The following is a 25,046-nucleotide window of genomic DNA, read 5'->3' as shown; positions in this document are numbered from 1 at the left end:
TTTGAAGCCTGGCAGAGTGACAGAGACTCAGCCCCGACCCTGGCAGCCTCCTGATGGGCAGGACACTGAGATCTTTGGCAAAATGTATGTTTTGAACCCCTCTTGGTTCCCTCTTCCTTGGGAGCAAATCCAGGACTGTGCCTGGAGCTGGACTGGTGGTTTTGGGAGTGGGCTGGCACTGCACCGTATGGACCCATTGCTTTGGTATTTATAGACTTGGTGATAGGGTAGTTTGAGTGTGGGGCACAGAGCAGGAACAGTGTGAGGGCCTGTGCTCATTGTGACAGAGGGTGTCAGTGATGGGAGAACTCCCTGCTCCACCCCGGGAGGATGGAGAGCCAAGCCCCTGTACACAAGTCACGCGTGGTTGCTGCTGGTTGAATCGCACCAGGGAGTTACTTCAGGTTACTAGTCTTGATTGTTGCTTTGGTGTAAGTTACTTGGGCCGTTACTTCAGGTTAGTAGTGCTTGTTTTTCGCTTGGCAGCCCGGGCTGGAACCAAGCTGTAACTGTTTCCCAAAGAATATTTTTGGTTTGAAAACTGAAGGTCAGCAGTTCGCAAGGGCTGCGCTTGCAGCCAGCTCTGTGGTTCGCCTTGTGCCACTGGGCCAGCAGCACTTGCAATCCTGATCAATTGATCTGCAACAGTATGAAACCACGAAGGGTGACTGCCAGTTAAAACTCCCCGTCTCGCCCCGTTTTCCCCACCCAAAGTGTCTTTCTGCCCATATCCCCTTTCTTGCTGCCTCCCTCCCTCCCTCCCTCCCTTTCGGCTGTGTATTGGAGTTTTTGTCTATCTTTTTCCATCTCTCTGTCTCTTTTCATAACAGTTTTTAATAATGTTTTAGTTAGTTCCAGCCTTTTCCCTCAATGGATCCCATTGGAAAATGCATTTGAAAGGAAACAGTTATACACTTCCCTTCCTTTGAAACTCTGTTGGCACCTTTTCCAGTGCAGTAAACCATACAACATGGATTTTCAAAGTTTCCAAACACAGACATGCTGGCGTTAAATTTATGAAAAAATATTTTATTCGGCTGTATAGTAACTGTGAGTCTCTGAGCTGCTGGTCACAGTGAAATCGAAGCTCACTTTGGAACTGCAGCAGGTTTTCAAATCTCTGCAGGAAACGCGGCGGCGCTGGCTGCATGGGAGTCCACAGCCCCCTCCCGTCCTCCTGGCAGGAGGCACAGCAGCACACACAGGGGTGCTGGGGCACCCCAGGCTGGGCCACCACCCTCCAGGGCAGCCCTTACCTCCCAGTGGCCACGCTGGGAGATCTGCAGCAACGGAAGCCACGGGGAGCATTGCGGCCATGCCAGTCCTGTCTCAAATCACAGGGGAAAAGAGGAATTTGGCATAAAACTGTGATATCTTACGGTTGTTAATGAAAGTAGAAGGTTAAGGCTCTTTAGTTGCCGAGTGCTGTGGTGAGGGCTCCAGAGCTGGAGTGAGCGCGCACGTGCCGCAGCCTGCACGGGGGTTTGGAACCTGAGGCTCCGGCTCCATAGAAGTTGTTGGAGCACTGAGATCATATTTTCTAACAGGGGGGCTCGGATGTTGAACTTCCTGGAGTGGTTTCTGTGCGTGCTGTGCATTTGTGCCTGTGGTTGTGGCCCTTCCCACGGGGAATTGCTCACCTGATACCTGAGAACCTTCCTTCGCATGGCACCGCTCAGAGCAGAATTCTTTCCAAATTCCCACAGAAGACCATGGCCCCCATTCACTGTGAGAGGTTGGTGGGTGAACTGGATGTATCCTCATGAGGAGCATTGTGAGGGGGTGTTTCCAAGCAGAGTGAGCCTCAAAGCCTGTGTTTAGCAGCACTTGAGTGGTGGTGTAATGTAGATAAGGCCTCCTGTGATAGGCAAGACGATGACATGGCGAAGGGATCCCAGGCTCAATTTTCCCCTTAGAGTCCTTTTGCTTATAAAATTAATTTCCCTTTGCATGGGAGTTTTCCAGAGAGGCTGCTGATAGAGTGTTATTATCATGCTCAGTGCCACATGGAGCGTAGGAAGAGCTAGAAGATTCAGGTCCAAATAACTGGATGGTGTAAACTCACTGGTTAGTGCTTAAAGTGTCTCGGGTTTGGATGTCTTTTTTCATGGTACCTCTAACAGGTCCCAGTGGGGAACTGAGCTTCAGGAACATACCAGGGTTTCTAGTTCCTTGACTGCCCACATGGAGATGCAGGAGATGCAGTTCTCCTAAAACATATTCCTTCAGAAGCTGCCTTTGATCCTACTCGAAGCAAAGGTGCCCAGTATATGCAAATTCCATCCCCTCTGTGTCACCATGGCCAGCCAACAAGTGAGGGACACAGATGCTGATGGCATGCATTGGGAGGGGTTAGGGTGACTTCTGGATCCCCCTGGAAGTTCAGGACCAAGGCAAAGATGGAATCAAGTTCTCCATTTAATCCTTGAACCATGACTCTGTGCTGCAGCCCCTCAGCTGTACCAAACCCAAGCTCATTTCAGCACATCAGAACGTCCTGCAGGAGGGTCTCTGCTGCCTGTTAATTTTCTGTGTTGACTGAAAATGGTACCTTGAGGGGAGAAAAAGTGATGTGTTGTTATGACAACTTTATGATGAGTAGGTGTGATGGAGCTGACTTGAAGCTGCATAGATGGCTCCAAGTCTGGTGTTCTGAGTGTTTTTTTGGATATGTAATTTCCATATATTTCAGAAAAGTGAGCTCCCCCATGGAACCAGACTGACCTCATCTGGGATCCTTGGCTGGCATGTAAATCTAGTTGCACCACGAAAGCCTCTGCCACAGCAGGAATACTGGATGTGTGGGGCTGTTTCCTCTGGGGAGAGCAGGCACTGATGGTGCCAGCAGAGCAGTGAGGGGGCTGCAGAAGGGACTGCTACGCTGTCACCTCCCTAGTGCCACTTCCAGCGGCCTTTTCCACCTGCCTTTCCTGCTCCAATGTCTCACCTGGCTTGGTTCTTTCTTCCCTTGCCTCTCCAAGCAGATAAACCAGCTGCTGCTTCAGTTGGAGTGACATATAAGAGGTGTGTGATAATAAGCACCCAGATTTCCATAGGCCCCTGCCTTGGCAAAGCAGGATGGAGGTGGCAGAAGGCACACCCAGGCCCCGCCGCTGTTCCCTGCCAAACTTCTGATTCCTGCTCCAAAGTGTGAAGGTGCTAGGGATTTTGCTGAAATGGTCAAAGAATTTTTAACTTCAGAAGAACAATATATTTTCCCTAACCTCATTCTGGCAAATGGCTGAACCTTTGTAGTTGAAATTTTCCCAATAAATTTAGCTCAAAGAAAGCTTTTGGCATGAAGGATTACAGCCTAAATGGTTAAAGTTTGGCAAAGTTCTTAGGAACTGAAACCAGGGTCTTATAGTGGAAAGTGTTAGGTAAGCATCACTGTATGCAGAGTGGCTGGGCTGTGCCCCACCTGGCAGGGTGTTCTGGCACTGGGGGGCTCGGGGTGCCACTGCCATTGGTCAGGGAGGCTGGAGGGACCAAGCTGGCACTGGAGCAGGAGATAAGGTGGCAGTGCAGGCCTGCAGCCATTCAGTGAAGACCCTGGGATTTGCTGCCTCCCAAGAGCTGGAAGGGGGGCATGGATTTCACTTTATGTTTTGGCATTTGCTTTGCAAACTGACACACTGGTCCCTCAGGAAGCCATAAAAAGAAGAGCAGCAAAGGAGTGAATGTGTTGAAATGGAAGCTTCACCCCTTGCTGTTCCTGCCCCATCAAAAGCTCCTTTCTCTGAATGCTCCTGTCTGCAGGCACTTGCTCTCATTAACTCCAGGCTCAAAGTGCCCTCTGAAGTTCACCCCTGAGGAGGCAAGTTCGAGGCTGGCTGCTCACATTTGCTGCCGGGGATGTGCCCACCTCCAGCATGGGCTGAGGGCTGCAAACACTGCCTGTTACTTGCTACAATTGCCCTGGTAAAGCTTCTCTCCAGGCTGGAGGAAATCTCTTGGGAAGCCCCATTCACACCTCCTCCCCACTGTAAACAACATCTGACAGTTATGGCTGGGCACATGGAGCTCCTGGGAGGGATGCTGGTAGCGCTTGCCATGGTGCTGTGTACGCCCAGCCGTGCCCCTGGCAGCTGAGACACTCCTTGCCAGCCCTTTTGAGGGGAGGGTCAGTGCAGCTGTAGTCTTCAAGAAAGGCTCACAGATCTGTGCAGACAGAGAATGAGACGTCAGGGGGTTTCTGTTATCATTCTGCATCACTGCAGTGCCCCTGAAACCTTTTTCTCATTTCTATCATCCATGATTTTTCCTCTTTCATTCAGTGTTCTCTGTTTCATCCTGATGCTCTGCTTGCCTTTGGGCCCTTTCGCCCTTGCAGTCACTTCAATCCCATCTTGCTTGTGCATCTTATAGCAAATATTCCCTCTGCAGGAAGAGACAGCTGGTGCCAGGCTGGTCTGGAGCTGCAGAGACACTGATGAGCCGACGTGCCAGCTTGAAGGGACACGTTTGCTTATGAGCCAGCCAGGAGTTACGTACATTTGGATTTGCCAGCCTTTTAGCTGCCAGACGGGTCAAACTCGTGTTGCTGTCAGTTGCTGGCAGCAGAACCTGTGGCTCTGGGGATTGTGTGGAGCCTTGAGGCGAGTGAAGACACTGCTGTGCCTGCATTGTAAGTGCCAGTGTCAGCTCACGTGCTCAGAGTGACTCTGGTGGAGGCAGTGCTGAGAAATGACAGTCTCTGGCAGTTCTCCAGATTTGCCAGTGTGGGTGAGACTGGAGGTGCCTTTGCCCCAGCTGTGGGGGTTGAGGACTGGTGTGTCTCGGTGTGAATGTGCCCAGTGGAAACCAGGGTGTACGTGCTTCTGTGGGCAGGAGGAGTGTTTCTGACACTGCACGGGCAGTTTCACATCCAAGACTGACCCCTGCAGCCTCACTGGGGTCAGGGGTGCAGAGCAGGATCCTGGCCTTGCCAGCTGGGTCAAGCACCCCAAGTGTGGAGGGAGAGCTCCAAAGTGCTGCTTAATGCAAGTGGAAATGGCTTCAATCTGTGTTTTGACTGATGGGTCTTTTCAGGAAATTTCTGAGAATAACATTTCTAAAAATGGCTGCTTCTTTCCACTGATATTTCCTGGAAAAAACTGCAGTTAATTTTAAACCACTATCCTTTTCCCTTTTCAAGTGGAAATGGCTTTGTGCTTGCCCTCAAGGCTAATGTCATTCTTTCTGCCCTAGCCTGGGTTGCATGGTGGAGAGGGACAGAGTGCCACTGCCTTTGCCCCTTCTTGCAGATCCTGATGGTCTTCCAGAGCTGCTGAAATTGGGGTGTTTGGGGCACTCTGTGCACATGTCTACTTTCCCTATGGAAAACAATAGCTGTCTCTCCCTGAGTCACTTCACAGGGATGTTCTTTGTTGTTGACTTCTGGCCAGTCCTCAGTACACAAGAAAGCTGTCCCTAAAGTCATTCCCCAAAGCTTTGTTCATCAGGGTCAGGAAGGATATGCTGAGCTGGTTATCGCACCCCAGGTGCAAAGATCCAGCCCTGCCTGTGCTTAGGGACAATCAGAGCCAGAGAGGAGCCGGAGGGAGGTGGTAGCACAGAGCTGTCCTGGACAGGCAGCCGCTCCGTGGCAGGCAGAGCATGGCTTCCCCTGTGGCTCTTGGGCAGGCTGGCTGCTTCGGGTGGGAATATGTCATTAATTTTTATACCTTCCCCTGTAAACCATCGACCCTTTTTATGATGTCATGAGGGATTCCTTAATTTTGCAGCTGCTTCCTGGTTACGTCAGAGAAGAGCCTCCCGTCCTAGAGCCCAGCACTGCAGCCCAGGACGGCTGGAAACAAATGAAGTGTTGAATATCTAATGGTTTCCACAGGGAGGACTGCTCCATCCTCCCCAGGCCCCCAGCATTCCTCACCTCCTAGGCCTCCCTCCTTCCCTCCCTCGGACAAGTCAGGATTTCAGCATGGAGCAAGAGGGAGCCGAGGGCTCCAGGGCAGCTCCAGCTGCTCTGGGAACACATGCAGTAAGTTCCTCCGTGTTGCTACATGTCTGGGCCCTGTGACCAAGTCCCTTTCAGGACCTTCCTGTCTCTCTGTGGTACAGGGAGGTGGACTGGGGGCATTCAGGGTATAACTGCAATCTGAAGGTTGCTTTGGGAAGGGTTTAGCCCTGGGTGCTGCAGGTGGTGATGTTCAGCTCAGCCACAGTGCTGGGACGGAGGGGCTGCCATCGTGTCTGCTGTGTGCAAGTTCAGAGTTGGGGAGCATCCTTCCAGGAAAGCTGCCCATGGTTCCCAGGCTCTTTGCAGGGGATCAGCCTGGGCTGAGTGAATGCCTCCAGATTCCCAGGCTCTTGCGGGGGCAAATGAGTGTGTGTGTGACTCGCCAGTTCCCAGCGAGAGCTGGGAGTGCCAGTGACTCACACGTCCCCTGTGAGGGGGCGTCAGGGAAATGCCCCACAGCTGTGAGCGTCCCCCTCCTTCCACTGCTTTATCTTCCCGTCGGTCGTGTGGGGTCTGTGCCAGTGGGGCAGCTGCCTGGGCCGGTGGCAGGGCTCTGTTCCCTGCCTCCTGCAGCCAGCCAGCCCGGTGGGCTAACCTGTAGCCACGCCAACACTGTGTCTGGCGGGGAGTGACTCACGGGGAAAACACCGTCTGAGCGGCAAGAGAGCGAATGAGTTGCCTTCAGGTGGTGTCAGCTCAGAGGTGACCAGCCTCTGCCTTCTTCCTCCCAGGGCAGCAGCAGCTGGTGAATCAGTTGTCTGGGCCTCGAGCTGCTGACACATCAGTTGGGTGCCTTAGGCACTGCTCACCCCCAGCCCTGCACTCAGCGAGCTCCTGCAGCTCCCGTGTCCCCTGGCCAGCTCCTTATGTCATCCTTGGGATTATGTCCATAGACCCATTTGTTCCTTTGCCTGCCCTCCCTGGGAAAGGTGGGTTCAGCTGTTGCTCCCTGTGAGCAAAGCGTGTCCCTGCTGCTCAGCCTGCCCGCCCTGGGATCACCTGCTGTCAGCACTGCTCTGGGCTTCCTGTCCTGGAGCCGCAGCACAGGTGAGGACGGAGAGACCAGCATGGAACTGTCTCAGTGGAGCCTTCCCAGCCCTTGGATAGAGCAGTCTGGATGCTTGAATCAAAGGAATCTGGTCTCCTTTGAGTCTCTAGGGCTTGATGGCTGGTGGTGTTTTAACTGTAGAAGGTTCAGCATTCCTTGCATTGTGTTAGCTGGATGAAGGATGGATGGAAGAGCATGTCCTCTGCTTGCTCATGAGCCTGGGGGTTGTGGCTCCCTTCCATGGCAGCCAACGGCACTCAGAGTGGAGCAGCTGGGAGCCCTCGCCCCCTGCCCCCTGCCCCATTCCTGCAAGCACTCCCTGCCCGAGGCTACGTGTCCTGAGCTCCCTCTGCCCCAGTTGTCCCTCGCAGGATTTCCTTCGGCACATGGCACTCGAGTGGCTGCAAGAAGCTTCCCCCAGCAAATCCCTCTCCTCAAAGGCAGCTGTCCCTTGCATCGCCTCTCTTTTCCCATTCCCATTTCCTGTAGCTGGTTGGTTGCCCTAATAAAGGTTTGGCATTGCTGTTTTGCACACCCTAGTGGGAGAGGGGATGTGTTTATCACTTTTCCTGGAGATTATCTGTTTAAGCACTCTCTGACAGTTACAATAACAAGGGCAGCGCGTTGTGTTTCCCAGCAAAAGGACACTCGCTGCTGAAAGATGTATAGCACTAATTAGAAATACATAACATCCGGCCACATGGCAGCCTTCTCCCGGCCGCTCCATTTCCTGAGCTCGGACGACTTTGACGACAGTTGGTTTATGTTTTCCATGAATATAACGTTCTCAGAGAAACACAAATTTCTTCCCTTTACAAAAGTCCCCTTTCTCCATGTCTCTTGCTCTCCCTTCCCTACACACCCTTTTCCCTGTGAAACAGGTAGATTTATGGCTGCAGGAATCCTGGGTCAGGTCCTGCTGCGGGCTGGGTGGAGGCAGAACTCTCAGCCCTGGTGTGGATACAGTGAGAGCCCAGGGAGGTGCTCGCAGAGGGCGCTGTGGGAGCCGATCTGCCCCGCTCTCCCCGCTCCTCCCTGCAAAGGAAACGGCCTCCTGGTAGGAAAACAGCACTCTCCATGCAGCCCAGTACCCAGCTGGAGGGAAAAACCCTCTTTGCTATGCACGAAGAGGAAGGACTTTTCTGCAGCTCAGAGGGCTTTTGTGATCTGCAGAAAAACCAGCTGGCCCTGGTTCCCAGTGGCTTTTGCTCTGTGTTCAGTCTGATTCTCAGTCAGCTCCCATTTTTTCCATCCCATCCCTTCATCCTCCCTTGTTTTTGGGCTCTGCTTAAGAGCAGGTAGTGTGGGTGCTGGCTGGAGGAGTCTGGATCCAACCTCCAGCTCACAGCAAACAGCAGTGACTAGTAAAAGAACATTTTTTTCAGAGGTCCCCACACGCTGGATGGAAGCAGGACAGTTGTTCTGCTGCTTGTAACACAGGTTAGATGAAGGGAGGTAGGAAGATGGAGCATGCTCAGGGAAGTGAAATCTTAGAAATTTTTAACTGCTGAAATTAATTCCTATTGAATACAGAAAACTGCTGTCTTTCAGATGTTTATAGCTTGGCCAAGTGTGGACAGATTTCTAGTAGAACAGGAAAACTCTCTGCTGAAAAGGTTATTCTGCAGCGAAATCTCAAATCCCCGTTCCAGGACTTGCAGTTGCTAGATTAGCTCAAGGAAGAGGTTGTAAGTGGTTTTTTTCAGAGGTAAAAGCCACTATCTTGTTTCCTAGCTTTCCTCTCAGAAGTGGCCAAGGTGTTTTGCCTAGATTTCCAGAAGAATTTGGACTAAGACAGGCACCCAGCATGGAAACTTCAGCTCCAATAGTTAAAGTCCAAGCCAGCTGGAAAAAGGGTCTCAAGAGTGGCTGGTGTCAGGCAGTAACATGGTGCTCACAACTGTCAGAGCTCACGTCCTGCTGCTGCTCCTGCCTCTGAAGCCCTGACTTCCACAGGGGCTGACAGGGGACTGCAAGGCTCTTGCTTTTTCTTGTTCAGAAAGACAGATCTTCAAGGCAAAATCAGCCTGTGAAGTGTGGGTACTGTCCTTTCAGGCTGCAAAACGTTTGACGGCACATTCCTGCTTTAAAACGCTCTGCCTGCTTCTTTGTAGCCCTGTGCAGTGTTGTGTGTACCTGAGGCTTGCTAACGTTGTTGTTGTAGGGCTACAAGTGGCCCAGAAACAGCTCCAGCCCCAGGGAGCTTCCAGAAGGAGGGATTTCAGACTGGCTCAGCTCCCTGCTGTGACTTCAGGCTGTGTGGCCGAACAGCGTGGATGAGGGTATGGGTTTGCCCTGAGTCAGTCTTGGCTGCGAGTCCTGAAGTCCTGACCTTGGGTTGTGGTTTAACAACCAGTTGTTGAGGTGGCGGTGCCAGCTTTGCTCCCCCGCCTCTGCACCCGCACAGCACCTCTGATGGCAGTGAAAGGTGACATTTCCAACCCCGCTGTGCTGTGTGATCAGGTTCACAGAGGGCTGCGCAGGCAAGAGCTGAGAGGTGACATGGTGACAGGAGCTGTTTATCCACTGCTGGCATTAACAGGGCTCTTTGCTGGGTTGCAGGGGGAGAAGGTGAAGGGGGAACATGTTGTGGTTGTTGGTGCTGGATGATTTCCTGCTGGGGCTGCTGGTGGCACATTAGAGCCACAGCTCCCACCACCTCAGGGCTTGTGACCTCGTGGCAGCCTTTTTTGCATATGATTTCTCTCCATAGTTTGCCTGACACCTCCACACTGTGCCCCAGCTGTACAGTGTGGCTCGGTGTGAATTGGGAAGGTTATCTGATTACAGCCTGATTTGGGGTTTCAGAGGAGGAAGTGGAATGGATTTGTGGCAGCTTTAGCTGATGGACTGCCATCAATGCCCCCTATCACCAGCTTTTGGTGACCACCTCCAGGGATAGGATGCAGGGTTGCCTGTGGACCTGATGCTGTTGTTCCACTTCTCCTGCACCACTGTGGATCTGGGGAAACAGATGTGGAAATTGCAGTGTTTACCCTGACTTGGGCAGTCAGGATCTCAGTATATCTTCTGCAAAGCGTTTTAATCTTAGTGCCAGGGTAAGCTCAGTGCATGGTGTGAGTGAGAGACCTCATGGTGGGTGCAGAGAGTTGATTTCCTTACTGCCCATCACTCAAAACATTCCACAAATTTCTATGTAAACAGTGCAGGTGCTTTGCCCTTTGACTGTGCCCTCACACTGACGGTCTCCTGTGCCAGGGGTGGCCTGGTGTTTGCCACCCCACAGCCTCCACCTCACAGTCATCTCCACTGGCTCCCATCTCCCAGCTCAGGGAAAGCCAAAGCTCCAGCCTCCTGAGGAAAGTGGTGAAAAGGCACAAAGAGAAAGTTTATCCTGATTTATGGTGCTTTCCTCTTTTGTCCTACAATTAAGCTCTTAAGAGCCTTTGCTGGCAGGGCGGGGAGTTGGAGTGCTGGTTTATATTCAGGGGTCTTGAAGAAGCACCCACCTGGATGCTTGTCCTTCCCTGCTGGGGGAGCCACCTGGGAAAGAGGCTGGTGAGCTTGGCCAGGGAACGAACTAACGGGACTGAGGGAGTTTAGTGTAATTTAATGATGAGCTGACAACACCCAGAAGGGCTGAGCTAGAACTGTGAGGAAAGAGCCCTTAAATGTGGGTGTCCTGTTCCCTTTGCTTGTTAGTGGGCAGCTTTGCAGGTGTATGGAGGCTGAGTGTTGTTGTAGTGTGTTGGAGCACCGTGAGCTGGTGGGCACATGGTTTGCAGCCACACAAGATGTTTGGAGCTGTGGCCATAGTGCTCAGCCTGAGTGAGCAGGTTGCAGATGGCTGCACCTGCCGCAACTCATGTGCAAGAAACATTTTACTGTATTTTGGTTGTTAAATATTTTGTGGGGAACTTGTAGCCTGCAACAAGAGGAGTGGGAAGGGCTGAGCCCTGTGACCAAGCCTGGCCACAGCCACCACAAAGCATTGCTCCAGCACTTGGAGCCAGTCTCTGAAATACACCCTGAAATACAGCTGCTCATCACACTCACCATCACAAACACCTTTAAGCTTTGTCTATTTTGGAGGGGAAGAATGTGGCTTTTGTACAAGCCCAGTTTAGGAGTCACCAAGAGTCTGGTTTGAGTGCAGTGCTTGGAGTCCCAGGGATGCTGCCCACTCAAAAGTGTAGGGGTGCTTGCTGAATCACTTGGAGTTTTTCACCCCTTAGGGACTTGCCAGATTCAGGTGCGGCAGCTGGACCACCATGATCTTGTTGTGTGTCCATTTAAGATGTGAAGACAGTGCAGCATCTCACCAGAGTGCAGGAGGAGGGAGTGCGGGGAAGACAACTGTAATTTCTTGGGCTGGACTGTGGCCAGAGCACTGGGACTAGCACTCTGTGCTAATTGTGGGAAAGGCTTCGTGAAAGAGATTTACTGTCCCAGAGTGGTCACATCTTTAGTTTTACATTTCCTCCACAAGCTGACAGCCCCTGCAGTGTGGCACTTCCTACCATTGCTCTGCAGCACCAGCTCAGCCCAGGCTCTGGGAGTTCAGCACCCTTATTCAGCTACCAGGCACCTTTGGTGCCAGCCAGGGTTACCCTCAGTGGCCTTCACCCTGGATGCTGAACTCATTGGCAACTGTAGGAACTGGCCAAATGGAGCCTGAAGATCTTCCCTTTTTTATTCTGTTTTCTTGGTGTGTTTTAGACTTTTCCTGGTTGTTTTTAATCTCCCACCCCACAGGTCTGAAATAATTTGCCCTTAAAACCCCACTCTTTGTTCTCTGCATCTCAGGTGTTTTGCTGGCCCCTGCTGAAATGGGGTCTCAGTGTCTTACTCTAATGCTCTTGCCCTGTGCTCAAAATCCCTGCTCTGCCACATCAGGGAAGTTCAGCTTCCAACACCTCCTTTGTGCTGAACGTGCAGCTGGTGCTGATGTCTGCAGTGGAGGTGACTGGGCGTCTGTTGGGGCTCTCCCTGCCCGTCCCCATGCTGGGGCTTCACCCACATCTCAGGGAAGGATGTGAATGGAGGGCAGAGGGTACTGGGAGCCAGAGGCTGCCCATAATGCCTGAAACCCTTGTGGGGGCAGGCAGCAGTGCAGGGGGCAGGGGCAGCCTGGCACTCCCCACGGACACTCCTGGCCTCGCTCCGCGGAACCCACGCCCGGCTCCAGGCACTTCCCTCGAGCCAGCTCCCCGCTGCTCTCAGCAGCCTCAGAAGTGGTTTCTGGCTGGGTGTAGATGTAATGGGGGGGATTTGCTCTCACTCCGAGCCGGCTCTGTTTGGAAGAGCTGTGGTCGTGTGGCATCTACTTGAGTAACAGTTCCAATTAAACTCTCTTGACAAGCTGTTGTGTGACTGCTGAACTAATGGGAGGAGCCCTCCTCTCAGCTGCTGAGGTTAAACTCCAGCGGGGACAGAGATCAAACATGCAGCTAATTACCCTTTTAACACTTAAACATACCCCCTTCCTTCAGGGAAAGGCATCAGCTCCCGGCAGCAGCTTCTGTGCTGGGAGCCCTGAGTGCCCGCCTGGCGCCGGCTGGCTTAGCACACACGGTGGGGTCGGGCGTGGTGTGGGCAGTGTGGCTGCAGCCTCTTCCGGCTCGAGGGTGGCTACTCATCACCTTTTTTCCTCCCTGCATGGAGCAGTTTAGTCCAGGCAGGTGTGAGCTGGGGAGCTGCTTACGCCTGCTCCATGTGGGATGCAGAAAGGGAGACTGTGAAGGCAAAGCATGATGGAATGTCTGACTCAAACCCTCTCTGTTTCCTAGAGTGCATCTCTGAAGACTGTCGCTCCATCATCCAGGAACAGGCCACAGCCCTGGGGCTCTCCATGTTTGCACTCCTGGTGAGGAGGTGCACCAACTTGCTGAGGGAATGTGTGCCAGGTAAGGGGTTACCAGAAGGAGCCATGCAGGGGCCCACAAGGCAGCCTGGTGGAGTTCAGGCCCTCACTTCCTGCTGGTTTTTACACCCCTTCCCCTCTGCTGGAGCCCATGGATTCCCTCCCAGCATCCCAAACTCTGCCCAGGATATGGCTGGATCATCTGCAGGAAAGCCCCTGATGTGTGCAGACAGAAATGTTTGGAAGGAAGGGATGGACTCAGGGCATGCTTTCTGCCAGCTATTGGGAAACTTCCCTAAACTAGGACCTCAGAATCCTGAAACTGTTGCAGTGACAGTCCACTGCCCTCAATGAAAGGGATCACAGACCTCCAGGCCGGTCTGTGTAGGGAGAACAGGTCTGTCTTTGTGCTTGCTATGGGTTGTGGCTGTTCCCTTGTACATCCAAGGCTGGCATGCTGGAATCTGTGCCGTGCATCTCCAGTCCCTGCCTGAGCCTGGTTCCTGACTGTGGTGAGCTGGCTCAGCTCTCACATCTTGTATTTGCAGTTCAACCAGAAGAGGTGGAGCAGGAGGATGAGGAGGATGACATCAAGGTGTCTGCCTTGCCCCAGGACCTGAAGGAGCTGCTCCCCAGTGTGAAGGTCTGGTCAGACTGGATGCTTGGCCACCCGGACACCTGGAATCCTCCTCCGACCTCTCTCGAGCTCCCCAAAGAGTACGTGCATCCTCTGGTTTGTCTTCTGGTGTCTGTTCCCTGGGCTCCTCATGCCATCCTTCCCCCTTGCTCATGCTTACTGCTGGCTATGGCACTCCGACCTGAGCACCCAGGCAAGGTTCACCTCCCAGGGAATATTTGGGGATCACTTGTCATCCTTGGTGACACAGTGACTTCTTCCTGGATGTGTGGGTGGGGCTGGAGGACCTCTGAGGGGGCCTTGCAGGTGCGTGTTGTTGCTTCTGTGTGTTAGAAGGTGGATCATGAGATGGATTTTCATTCTGCTTAGAAGGTGTGTTTGGTTTGGTTGGGATACCCCTCCTTTAGATGTCCCTGCTGGACAGGCAGGGCCTTTCTCTCAACCAGAGGGAACTCCATTTCCAGCATAAACGTTTTGTTGCCTTTTTTTGACTGAGTCAGACCAACCGTGGTCAGGCTGGGCTGGCCTGGAGCAGCTTGCCTCTTCCTGGAGCTCCAAAGTCACTTCCCCTCCACTTCAGAAACCACTTTTTTCTACCCTGCAGTGCACAAAAGGGTTAATTTTCTAAACTGGCCGATTTCAGCCCATTAGTCCATAATGCGGACTAGGCAATTTGCATATTTTTGGACAGAAAATCGAGTGAAGGGGCCAAGTATGGAGTATGCGAAGCAGTGTCTGAGCATGCTCCGTAGCTGCTTTCCCGCAGGATTTTCCATCTGCCTCCGGAGCTCTGGATCCAGACCCTGAAATCACGTCTTATTGTTAATCCAAAGGAGCCAGAACCCAGGGTGATGGGAAGGCGCATTAAGAGTAATCCAGCAAAGTGGCTTAACCATTAATGGGTCCTTGCTCCGTGCGTCAGGTCCAGTCCTGCTCTCCTAGTTTATTGCCTCTTACTCCAGTTCTTTTTCATTTGGCTGAGGAAATGGAAATCTCACACAGGAAGTTCTGGGCCTCATTTTGTGGAGATGGAGTCTGTTTTCTGTTTGTCGGCTGCTCGGTGTGGGACCGCTGCCTGCTCATGTGAACTGCTGCCCATCTTTGGGCAGGAACTCCAACTGGGATCTGTCACGTGAACCCGCCTGCACCAATCCCCCCTTGCCCTCGCCCTGCCTGCACAGGGAGCTGCTGAGCCCTTGGCCACGGGCAGCCCTGAGATGGAATTTCTGATGGGTTCATGCAGCTGGCACTCGGCACCTTTGCTGGGATGAGCTGCTCCACCTCCTGCAGGGCAATAGTCTGTCTCCCCCTGGGATGATGGAGAGGTGTGGGCTCCTGCTCACCCTGTGGGATGAGAGAAGATGGAAGTTGTGGCAGCCTATCCTGTAGCACCACATGGCTCTTTCAGAAGTAGTGGAAATAGATTGAGGGGCTCTACTTCACAAGTCTGGTCCATGGAGGAATGAGGGTCTTCATATTGCACCAGAGGCCTGGCTGCTTCCCCCCTTTCCCCAGAGAGTGGCTGAGCAGCCCCTGGTCTCACCATGCCCACGCTCTGGAGCAGGGACAGCCTGCCCCATGTTGACTCCTGGACAGCCTGCCCCATGTTGACTCCTGGCTCCTCCACTCTTTGGCTCACCCAGAGAATGTCTTACCTTCAGTGAGGAGACTGGCTGCTCTTTCAGCCCAGTCCTCTTGTGTGGAATGGTGTTGGTGGTCCAGAACTCTGGGTCAGCAGTGGCTGAGCTTTCCCGTAGGTGTGGATAGTGATGAGTAGCAGGGAACCAGCTCTGCTCTTGAGCATGACCTGGGACTTGGAATATTTTCCCCAGGGATAGGGAAGGAAAAGGAGAGCACTGGCTTAGTGTTTCAGCTCTCTATTGGCACAAGCCTGCTGGCTGCCCTGGGGCTCTTCAATAACCAGGTAGAGCCACCAGTCTAGGGGTTTAGATAGGAGCAGTTTCAAAGAGGTTTAGAAGTAAAACATGGGTCAGAGCAGCAGGCGTGGTGGAGTAAGCCAAGGTTTATGGACAGGGTGAGCTCAGGAGCAGGGAGAGCATGCAAGGAGCAAGTGCAGATGCCAAGTTGTAGAGCTGAGGACAGAGCCTGTGCCATGTCACTCATGTTCTGTGCCTCTTGCTGGTGGGATGTGCCACAAGGCCCCATTGCTGCCAGTAGAAAAGCTGGTTAGACATGCTTAAAGCACTTTTGTTGCCTCTCATGATAGCATGGGCACAGAAAAGAGACAGTAAAAATCCCCTGAAGCACAGGAGAGCCCTGCAGGGTTGCCATGAATGTGCTAAAGCTTCTGGGGAAACTAGGCCTCACACCCACCTGGCAGCCCACTAGAAGCCCAGAGCTCAAATCCAAGAGCAGCTGGGCTGGGGCAGCAGCAGCTCAGCAGGGCTCCCCCAGAGCCCCGGGCTGGGATGGGGCAGGGGCAGCTTCTCAGGGCTCCCCGAGAGCCCCGGGCTGGGATGGGGCAGGGGCAGCTTCTCAGGGCTCCCCGAGAGCCCCGGGCTGGGATGGGGCAGGGGCAGCTTCTCAGGGCTCCCCCAGAGCCCCGGGCTGGGATGGGGCAGGGGCAGCTTCTCAGGGCTCCCCGAGAGCCCCGGGCTGGGATGGGGCAGGGGCAGCTTCTCAGGGCTCCCCCAGAGCCCCGGGCTGGGATGGGGCAGGGGCAGCTTCTCAGGGCTCCCCGAAAGCCCCAGGCTGGGATGGGGCAGGGGCAGCTTCTCAGGGCTCCCCCAGAGCCCCAGGCTGGGCTGTGTCCCACGGCCTCCGCTCATGCTGCCTTTGCCATGTTCACAATTGCTCCTTCTTCGTACCACAGAGAGCTGGGGGACTTTGAGAACGTCTAAACTCAGCCCAGCTGTGGCAGTTGGTTTATTGCTTTCAGCTGGTACTTGAACCCGGGTCCTGGTCTTGGAGTCTTTCCCAGGTTTAATCCCCGGAGCTTTCTCTGCAGCTGTATGACACTGTGCTGACCCCGAATGAGGATAGGAAAATAGAAACGGTGCCAAGCCAGAGTCTCTTTTTCATTTGGAGTCTGGCTGTCTGCCCATGACCAGGGTTACATAATGGGAAACATAGCTGGGGCTCTGGAGAGCCCGCGTTTCACCACGCTGCCCAGACCTTCGCATTCTGATGCTATATATCTTCCTAATTGTAGCTCGGATGCATTTATCACACTGCTGGATTTGAGTCTGTACAATAAAAAAACCAACCCCATACCAAATTCCTCAGCTCGCTGCTTTCCGCCTTACACAGAGGTGAAGGGAAAGGTGTGAGGGGTGAGTGCTGCCGAAACCTGACATGTGGATGTGAGCCATGCAGGAGTGGGCTCTGTGCAGCAGGATGGGAGGAGGCTCAGGTATGTTGTGTCTTCAGGGTCCTTTCATTGTGGGAGCTTGAGAACAAACCCTGGTTCCTGGCAGGCATCCTCTCCCTACCTGGGGGCAAAGTGGTTCGAGATTCAACCCGAGCAAGAAGCTCCTTCTTTCCCCAAACCCACTCTCCTTGGTCCAGTGCAGTCATCCATCTATTGGGTGCACTGCATGGTCACCATGGCTCAGGGGATGCCCTGGACCAGTATTTCAGGCAATGGATTGTGTAAATCCCTCTCTTGGGGTTGCTGTGTGTATTTGAGAGGGGAAGGGTGTTCTTCTTACTTTGGAAGAGGGACTCAGCAAGCTTTCCACAGCCCTTTCCTCATCTGTTTTCAGAATAGGAACTAAACTTAACCTTGGAACTCTGTGCTTCAGAGCAGCAGTGTCCCATGCCTTGGGAATTGTGTGTCTGGGCCAGGTGTTGCCACATCTTCTAGCAGGAAGCAACAGTCACTTCTGTATCTTAAAATTAACTTCTTTCTGCATGTTTCATGGCAGACTTTGCGTCGAGGTCTGAGCAGATGGTTGTTTAAGGCAGTTGGACTGGGTTGGAGAAGTGTCTTTCAGACCAACTGTCCCCAGGAGTAATTTGCAGAGGTTGGGATGTAAAAGAAGGGTCCTGAGGAGAGGGCAGTGGGGTGGATCCCCTCAGGAAGCGATATTAGCAGCAGATGGGGTGAGAGGTGGATCTCCAAGGAGGCTGCTGTCCAAGTGAATCCATCTCCTTTTGGGGCATAGGGCTGTGGAGAGGGCTGTAGAGGGGAGAGCAAGGAGCAGCTTTGCTGCCACAATTAATCCATTGCTAAATGAAGCACCAGAACTGATGGGGAAGCCACTGGCTGGACAGACACACTGCTGCAGGGCTGACCCTGGCAAATCCACACTCCTTCTGCGTGGGGTGAAGGGCCTCTCTGTTGGTGGAGACTCTCTGCAAGCATTTAAAAATGGTTAATTTAAACCAAGTATTAAATTAAATCCAAAAGCTGTGAGCACATTCTAGAGCTTACCTTCCCAGAGAGATCTGCCAGATCGCTTTCATCGCATCGCTCTTGCGGAGAAGTGTCATTGAGATGGCAGCTCCCACTGGGAGAGATGGACAGAGTCTTGGACAGGGGTGCCAAAACATTGCTGCAGTCTGCTGGAGACTAAATGGAAAATCCCTTTTGCAGAGCCCAGCCCCAGTAACACTGGCCACCAGAGTTTCTCTATTGAGACATCAAAGTGAGGATTCAGAGGTGTCTCAGTTGTGCAAACCTGGCTGAGAATGAAGGTGAAGTCGACCAAAGCAGAAGCCAAAGTCTCTGTGGAGAAGGAGGCTGTGGTAAAGCAAAAGCTGGCTGGGAGGAGACTGCACCTCTGCTGGGGAGGAAAGTGTCCCTCCAGCTCCAAAAGCAGGTTCCTGGGAGATGAATGGGTTTATGGATGCCCAGCTGGCCAAAGGGACCATGTGCAGGGAAGAGTGGAGGAAATCACTTGTGCAAAGGGGCAGTGACCACCTTGTCCTGCTCCGTCTGAGCCCAGGACAAGGTTGGTGAACACCTTTTGAGGAGAGCTTCCATGGCCAACCCTTTTTTGCTTCGAGCTTTTAGTTCAGCTTCCCCTGGTCCTGGAGAGAGGAAACCGAGGGGGAGGATGTGGATCACCTCCTCGGATGGGCACCAGGAGCTGGCAGTGAGCAGTGCCTGGCCCGGGGGCTCCCAGCCCCGAGGCAGTTGCCATCTGCACGGCAGCACGGCCTGGGCCGGCTGGGAACACAATGCAGGACTTCTTCTGCGCCACGCTTTCCGGGTTTGTTCTGCAGCTGTGCAGTTTGGATGTTAGTGTTTAAACAAGCTGGTATTACACAGGAAATGGCCACCTCCACAGGCCCCTGCAGGCTTGTAACATGGGGTCATTGTGCTTGATATTAATCACCAGGCAGCCCGCGCCCCAGTGAGGATGGCGGCTTGTGCCGGAGCGCCGCGGCTGTGGGGATTCGGTGAGCAGCAGGCTCACCCTGGTACTCTCTGCTCTCCCCACTCTTTGGTGTGTGCCTTTTGCCTTGTGGTGATGCCCATACAGACACCATCTTTGCCAGGAGCCATCCTCAGCCTTGCCAGGGTGACACTCTGCTCTGGGGCCACAGGCCAGCTCGCTGTGCACTTGTGCAGCTCTCACCGTCGCCTGGCTGGGCCGTGTCCTGTCAGCGTGCAGCTGGGCTGTGCTCACACTGACAGCTACATTAAACCTGGAATCCTGAGGCAATAAAAAAGAAATTAACTCTTATTTTTTTTCCTGTCCTAGTGGAATAAGCAAATGTAAATGTGTCTGTGGGGAAGTGAATGAACCCCCGTTCTGAGTGAAGACCTCGCGCTAACCCCCTTCTTGCTTCCTCGGTTAAAAGCTCTGGGAGCCTTGTCCCTGTACCTGGGAACTGTGTGCCTGGGCTCAGTGTCAGTAGTTTGGGGCCTTCCTCTGCAGAGGGATGATGAAGCTGTGGCACTGTGCATCACACAGAGCTTCCAGGCACCTGGAACTGCAGGGGTTCTGCAGAGAGGCTCTGGCACTGCTGTGCCATGTGACGACATAAGCCAGAAATGCCTGGGGGTGGCCCTGAGGTGGTCCTGGGCAGGGGCAGCAGGGAAAAGGTGCCTGACAGGGCTTCTGAGTGTTTTGCGACCTTCCAGGATTAGTGCACTGGGAGATCCACAGGGCCCTGTGTGTCAGCAGGAGCTGTTTGCCCTCACTGGCTGTTGAGCTGGAAGCTGCTGGTGAATGACACTGATGGGTGGCAGTGCTGGGAGATGCGCTGCAGGCAAGGAGCTGCACCTGAGGGGGTGGCAGAAAATGGCCAGACCTGATCTCTGCAGTGCTGCCTCTGCCATCACAGGAGAAAACTAGAGCAGAATTGCCAGCACCTTCTTCTTTGCTGGCTTTTTGAAGGCTCTGCAGGGTGCTGCAAAGGGGACTGCCTAGATTGCATTGCAGTGAGATCTGGCTACCTGGGAAGCCAGCACAGTCTGAGGTCTTGAAGGTGTCACATTCAGGGCATATGGCAGATGTGGCAAGGCACTGTGAAGCTGAAGGATGAAGTGACAGGAACTGCTTTTGCATTCAGGGGTGGTGAGGGGTGCCCTGCTTGGCAGTGCTGATGGAGAGGAGAGGGGACCACTGGTCTGGGTGCCTGCAAGGGCATTAGCAGTGTCAGCTCAGTAACTGTTCATGTAGCATTTTTCTGACTTTGGATGCCAAACGCTGTGGAGAGAGATGCTCCCTGTACTTTGTCTGTGCTGCTCCTTCACCTCACCAAGCCCGTGCTCTGCTGTAGATCGCAGTCCAGCCCAGCATCCTGCCGCTGTCCTCTGCTTTCCTCCCACACTCACTGCTAATCTCCATCCCCTGCCTGCAGCTCTGTTTTTTGGGAATACAGGCAAGCTCTCTACAATGTGTTACTTTCCTTGCCCTCCTCCCTGGCCCCATGCACCTGGCTGTCCCAGCCCCCTGGGAACATCTTCTGCATCCGTGGCTGTCCCCAGCACCATCATGCACTCGTTCCCATCGGCTGCTCCCATTCCTCTCCATGCTGATGCCTCTGCACCTCCCTCATGGCAGCCAAACCCTCGTGGCAGCCATGGGGCCCCACCAGTGCGATGTGACTGGCCGCAGGCAGCAGAGCCCAGTTGCCAAGAGGGCACTGGGGGAGGCTGAGCCTCCCAAGCCCTGCACATCTCCCATGGGCAGAGCTCGCCTTGGAGGTGGCCCAGAGCAGCCCTATCACATCCGGTGCTTGTCTCTGCAGCCCAGGCTGGAGGATAAACTATCAAGGCTGTGGGGCAGTGGATCATTCCTCTTATTATTTTCTTCTTTTGCAGATAGGGGTCGTGGAAAGTTCAGTTCCTTTTAACCCTCGCAGCTCTGTTTATTTTCCAGCTGGTAGCACAAACTCAGCGTTTCCCATTACATCACAAAGGGCCTCGGACAGATCCCTCCGAAAAACGTGTTGCAACTGTTTATTTTTTTCCATATTTAAACATTTCTGACAGCCAGACCTGGCTGAGCCAAGCAATGAAGCTTTGTGAATGAACCCAGCTCCTGGTGTCTGTGACCAGAGGGTTTAGAAGGACCTCTTCTCCTCTGCAGGACCTGGGCTAGTGCTGGCTCAGGGACGTGGGCGACTCTGCATTACATGTGTGCTGATTACGTGCCGGGCTTTGATTAATGGCCCCTCGTTCTGCCTGGCTCCCAGGACGCTCTTGAAAACAAGATGTTTCATTTCAGTGTGCTTTCCTGGTACATTGATTCCCGTAAATAACCAAGTGCAGACTCTGTCCACCTGGAGCAGTTCAAAGAGCAGGGGGCCTCCCTCCAGCCTGGGCTGCCTCGGCCTGCACTGGCCACTGCTGCACCCCTGGTGATGCTGGCTGCCCTCTGCTTTTGGGGATCCAGAGATGTGGGGTGGAGGAGCAGCCTTCCTTTTTGCCACCAAAAGCACATCAATCCCAGTGTCCTTTATTCCTTGCTTCATCCCAGTTTACGCACTAAAATACACCCCAATCTGAGTGGTTTTAGAAACAGGAAGAAGAAATGCAATGCAAGACAGCCTGGTCAGCTGTGGTACCCCTGTGCTTGTTGCCTCCTTCCCTGCTTTTCTCCATCCTGGCACTCTGGGGTGCTGAGCCCTTGCCGGGGTGGTCAGCCGTGGGGATGTGTGATGGGGACATGTGGCAAGTAGTCCAGGGTTGCCAGTGGCTTTGTGTTTGCAACCAGCTCCCCACACATCATGGCCACTCTGGGGAGGTGAGACATGGAAAAGGCAGCTTGGCAGGTCACTTGTGAGTGTTGAAACCCTTGGCCGGAAGCAAAACCTGGCTTTACCACCCCCCTGTGACTGGGGTTTAACTGAGAAAGGCTCTGTGTCTGCAGCACGTGGTCTCAGCAGATAACAGCTGTGTGAAGGAGAGAGTGCCCCAGGGAGGGCTGGAGCCCTCCAGGCTGGGCCGAAGCCCTCCAGGAGCCCCTCCTGCCCTGACAGCAGTGCGGGTGTCCGCTCTGTCCTCCCTCTCAGCAGGCTCTTGAGTCACAAGCATCCCTTCTGCCATCTGGAGTGATCTGGGTTCTGCCGGCACTGCATGGGGACGCTGCTCCCCGCAGATGTGCTGGCTCCAGAGTGGCACAGGTGGGCAGAGCACTGGGAAGGGCTGGTTCCCGGGACCCGGCCCCACGCAGGGGGACGGGTGGCGGGTGAGGGTTATGGTCCCTGCCGGGTTGGTGCCAGCACAGCTGTGCTGAGTCCTCCTGTGGGGCAGGGCAGCAGTGGTGCTGTGCCTGCCTCTCCTCACCTCTCTGGTATTCGCTGCAACATTGCAGGCAACTCCCAGCACATTCCAGCCCTGAATTGCTCATGTCTCTCCTCGTTCTCCCAGGGTCTCAGTAGATGTGTGGGCGACGCTGGCTGACTTCTGTAACATACTGACCACAGTGAATCAGTCGGAGGTGCCCTTGTACAAGGACCCAGATGACGACCTTGCCCTGCTTAGCCTGGAAGAGGATCGGCTGCTCTCGGGCTTCGTTCCCCTGCTGGTTGCCCCCCAGGAGCCCTGCTACGTGGAGAGGACCTCGGACAAGGTCAGCAGTAGGCCAAACATCCCCCCTCAATTCATCCAGACTTTTATTCTTGGGAAGTTTTCTGTGCAAACGGAACACGATTAAGTCATTGAGAAGGGTGTTAAGGGAAAATATCGACCTTTCAGCCGCTGACATCCAGCTCTGTGTCATGAAAACCCCTCTCGACTTCCTCTGGTGTGTGTGTGCTTGCTGGCATGTTGTATATACGATCATTTCCTCACTTGTTTAAATAGTGCAGCTTGTGTTGGCAGAGCTCTCGGTGCACTCCAAATGGTTTGCATCATGCTTAAAGCACCCTCCCCCTCCCCCCGGCCACAAAACTCTGCCTTAGGAAGGCAGCCAGGACTTTTTTCCTTTTCTAAAGAGGAGAGTGATAAATAGGTGACTAGAGAGAAGCAGACACCATGTGTTAACGTACAAAAGGCTTTTAGGAATATGAAGCATTCCCCACTGCCCGCTCTCTATTTTCCTTTCTTTGCTCTAGGAGCCCATTCTAGCCTGAACTTTTCTTTGGCTGTTTGTTTTTAGAATAATGAAATCAGTTCCCTTGTTGATGTGGGGTTTTGGGTCTGCTCTCTGCCACCACCTGGCCAGGAGGGATCTGGGGGCTGCACTTGGAGAGTGTGTGTGAGCCTGATGAGGGATGAAGGAGGCACAATGGCATTTGTTTTGCACGCCCTTGGAGGCACGGCAGGATAAGAGTGGCTCTCAACAGTTTCCTGCTTGGAGACAGACTCCCAGCTCCAGCAGTGCAGCTCATCTGGGAAGCCCTGGCATCTCCTCCCCAAGCTGTTGGTGCTATGGGAGAAGCAGGGATGCAGGGGCAGGTTTCTGTGGAGAGCCTGTGTGTGATGTGGCAGTGTGCCCTCCCATATGCCACTTCTTCTTGATGTTTTCCTGAAATGACAGTGAGAAATTTAGGACCTTTCTCACAGAGGGACCCAAAGGTGCGAATTTCTGTTTCACTTCTCTGTCTGCCCAACCTGTGCTCACTGCACTGCCTGCAGCAGAGAGGAGTACAGGGTAAAAGGGTAAAACCAAGAGCCCTCCCAGTTTGGGGAAGCACCTTTGTCCAGGAAGTCACTGTGGAAACAAGAATTTTCAAGGCTCTATTTGATGGGATTAAAATAAGAAACATGTGGTTGCCATTACTGCCCTAATGCCTGTGTATGCCTCATGGGGCTTCTGCTGGGGACAGTCCCAGTGCCCCATTCCCTACACAGAGATTCTTTTCCCAGCAGCCACGAATCAGAGCCCCCAGCAGGCAGGTGAGGTGACTGAGCAGCTCTGTCTGGTGCCCCATAACTTGTGGGAGAGGGTCTGAATTCCCTGAACTCTGCCTCTTCTAACCACATACCGGTATCTTCGGAGTGCCATCTACCTGCCCTGCCAGGCACTTGCAGTCATCTTAGAGATGTGTCTTTGTCCTGTGGCTACATCTGAGCCTCCGAGCTGAGTTATCCCTGTCCCAGCTCACTTTCCTTCTGGTGGTTTTTAAAGAAACTGCACAACTCCACAGGTGGTAGCTGGTGCCCTTGCAGCTCAGCACCAGCCGCTCAGGCAGCTGGGAATGTCAGGCATGGTGTTAGCTCTGCCAAACAGGCAGCACAGATCCCAGGGGAAATCAAGCAGGCCTGGCTGTGCCTGTACCCTCTTTATTTCTTTCATTTTCATTAATGGTCAGACAGGTGAAACAGCAGGTATGTATGTTCACTGTGCAGAGAACGCTCAAGAGGATGGAGGGGAGGTTTAATGAGTTAGAGCAGAGAGCTCAAAAGCCTGACTTCCAGGAAGGGCCTGGGAGAGCTGGAGCTTTTTAATCTAGTGGAAATTCAGGGAAAATGCAGAGAAGAGGAAGAACAAGGTGTCCTTCAGCTCCATACTGAAAAGCATAGGAAGGAATGGGCATAAATTGCAGCAACATAGATGAAGATGACTCTTCAGGAAGGGTTTCATACCTTTGGGTAGTTAAGCACTTCTCGTTGGCAATTTGGCAGAAATGCATCAGCCTTGAGATTTTAAAAGCAGGCTAGGTGGTTCTCTCAGGTACAACTTGGGTGAGGTAAACACCTTGGAATAGAGGTAAAGTGAGCTCTTTGCACATGCCTACCCCATTTTCTGTGATTTGGTAACATTGTAGAAAGGGACTGGAGTGGCAGCTGCGTTATTACAGTCAGATGACTACCCTGCTCCACAAATCTTCTCCTTCTGCAGTATTAGTGAAGGAAATTACTTGACTCTGTAGAAGTGGAGTGTTGCAGAAGGCACTGCAGACTCAGCCAGGACATTGTGACTGATAGGCATGAACTCATGTGCCTTTCATGAGTGACTGTGAGCAAGATACAGAAAGGCAGTTCCCTGCAAAGAAACCCTCAACCCACCTTAAATGGGGAGTCCTTGTGTGCAGGCCCAGTGCACCATCTGCTCCCTGCTCTCCTTGTAGAGTGCAGAGCCCAGATGAATCCAGCTCCTCAGCAGCTCATCAGTTCAAGGAAAGTTGGACGGGGCTTTGAGCAGCCTGGTCTAGTGGAAGGTGTCCCTGCCCATAGCAGAGGCTTGGAACTAGATGGACTTTAATATCC

At 53.3% G+C, this 25,046-nt stretch overlaps 1 protein-coding gene across 2 annotated transcripts in view; it reads left to right on the top strand.

The window, feature by feature from the left end:
- The window catches only part of SMG6 (SMG6 nonsense mediated mRNA decay factor), a 108,188-nt gene that overhangs the window by 38,957 nt on the left and 44,185 nt on the right, over positions 1-25,046 (top strand). For both annotated transcript variants that reach the window (XM_071575421.1, XM_071575420.1), the window contains exons 11-13: positions 12,761-12,877; positions 13,383-13,551; positions 22,263-22,464. In XM_071575421.1, the coding sequence (XP_071431522.1) occupies positions 12,761-12,877; positions 13,383-13,551; positions 22,263-22,464 (488 nt within the window). The remainder of the gene's footprint in view (positions 1-12,760; positions 12,878-13,382; positions 13,552-22,262; positions 22,465-25,046) is intronic.

The sequence above is a fragment of the Pithys albifrons genome, chromosome 21 (assembly GCF_047495875.1).
Source record: "Pithys albifrons albifrons isolate INPA30051 chromosome 21, PitAlb_v1, whole genome shotgun sequence".
Classification (NCBI taxonomy): domain Eukaryota; kingdom Metazoa; phylum Chordata; class Aves; order Passeriformes; family Thamnophilidae; genus Pithys; species Pithys albifrons.
Note: the sequence above shows the minus strand (reverse complement) of the source record. Positions and strands in the feature narration are given on the sequence as shown.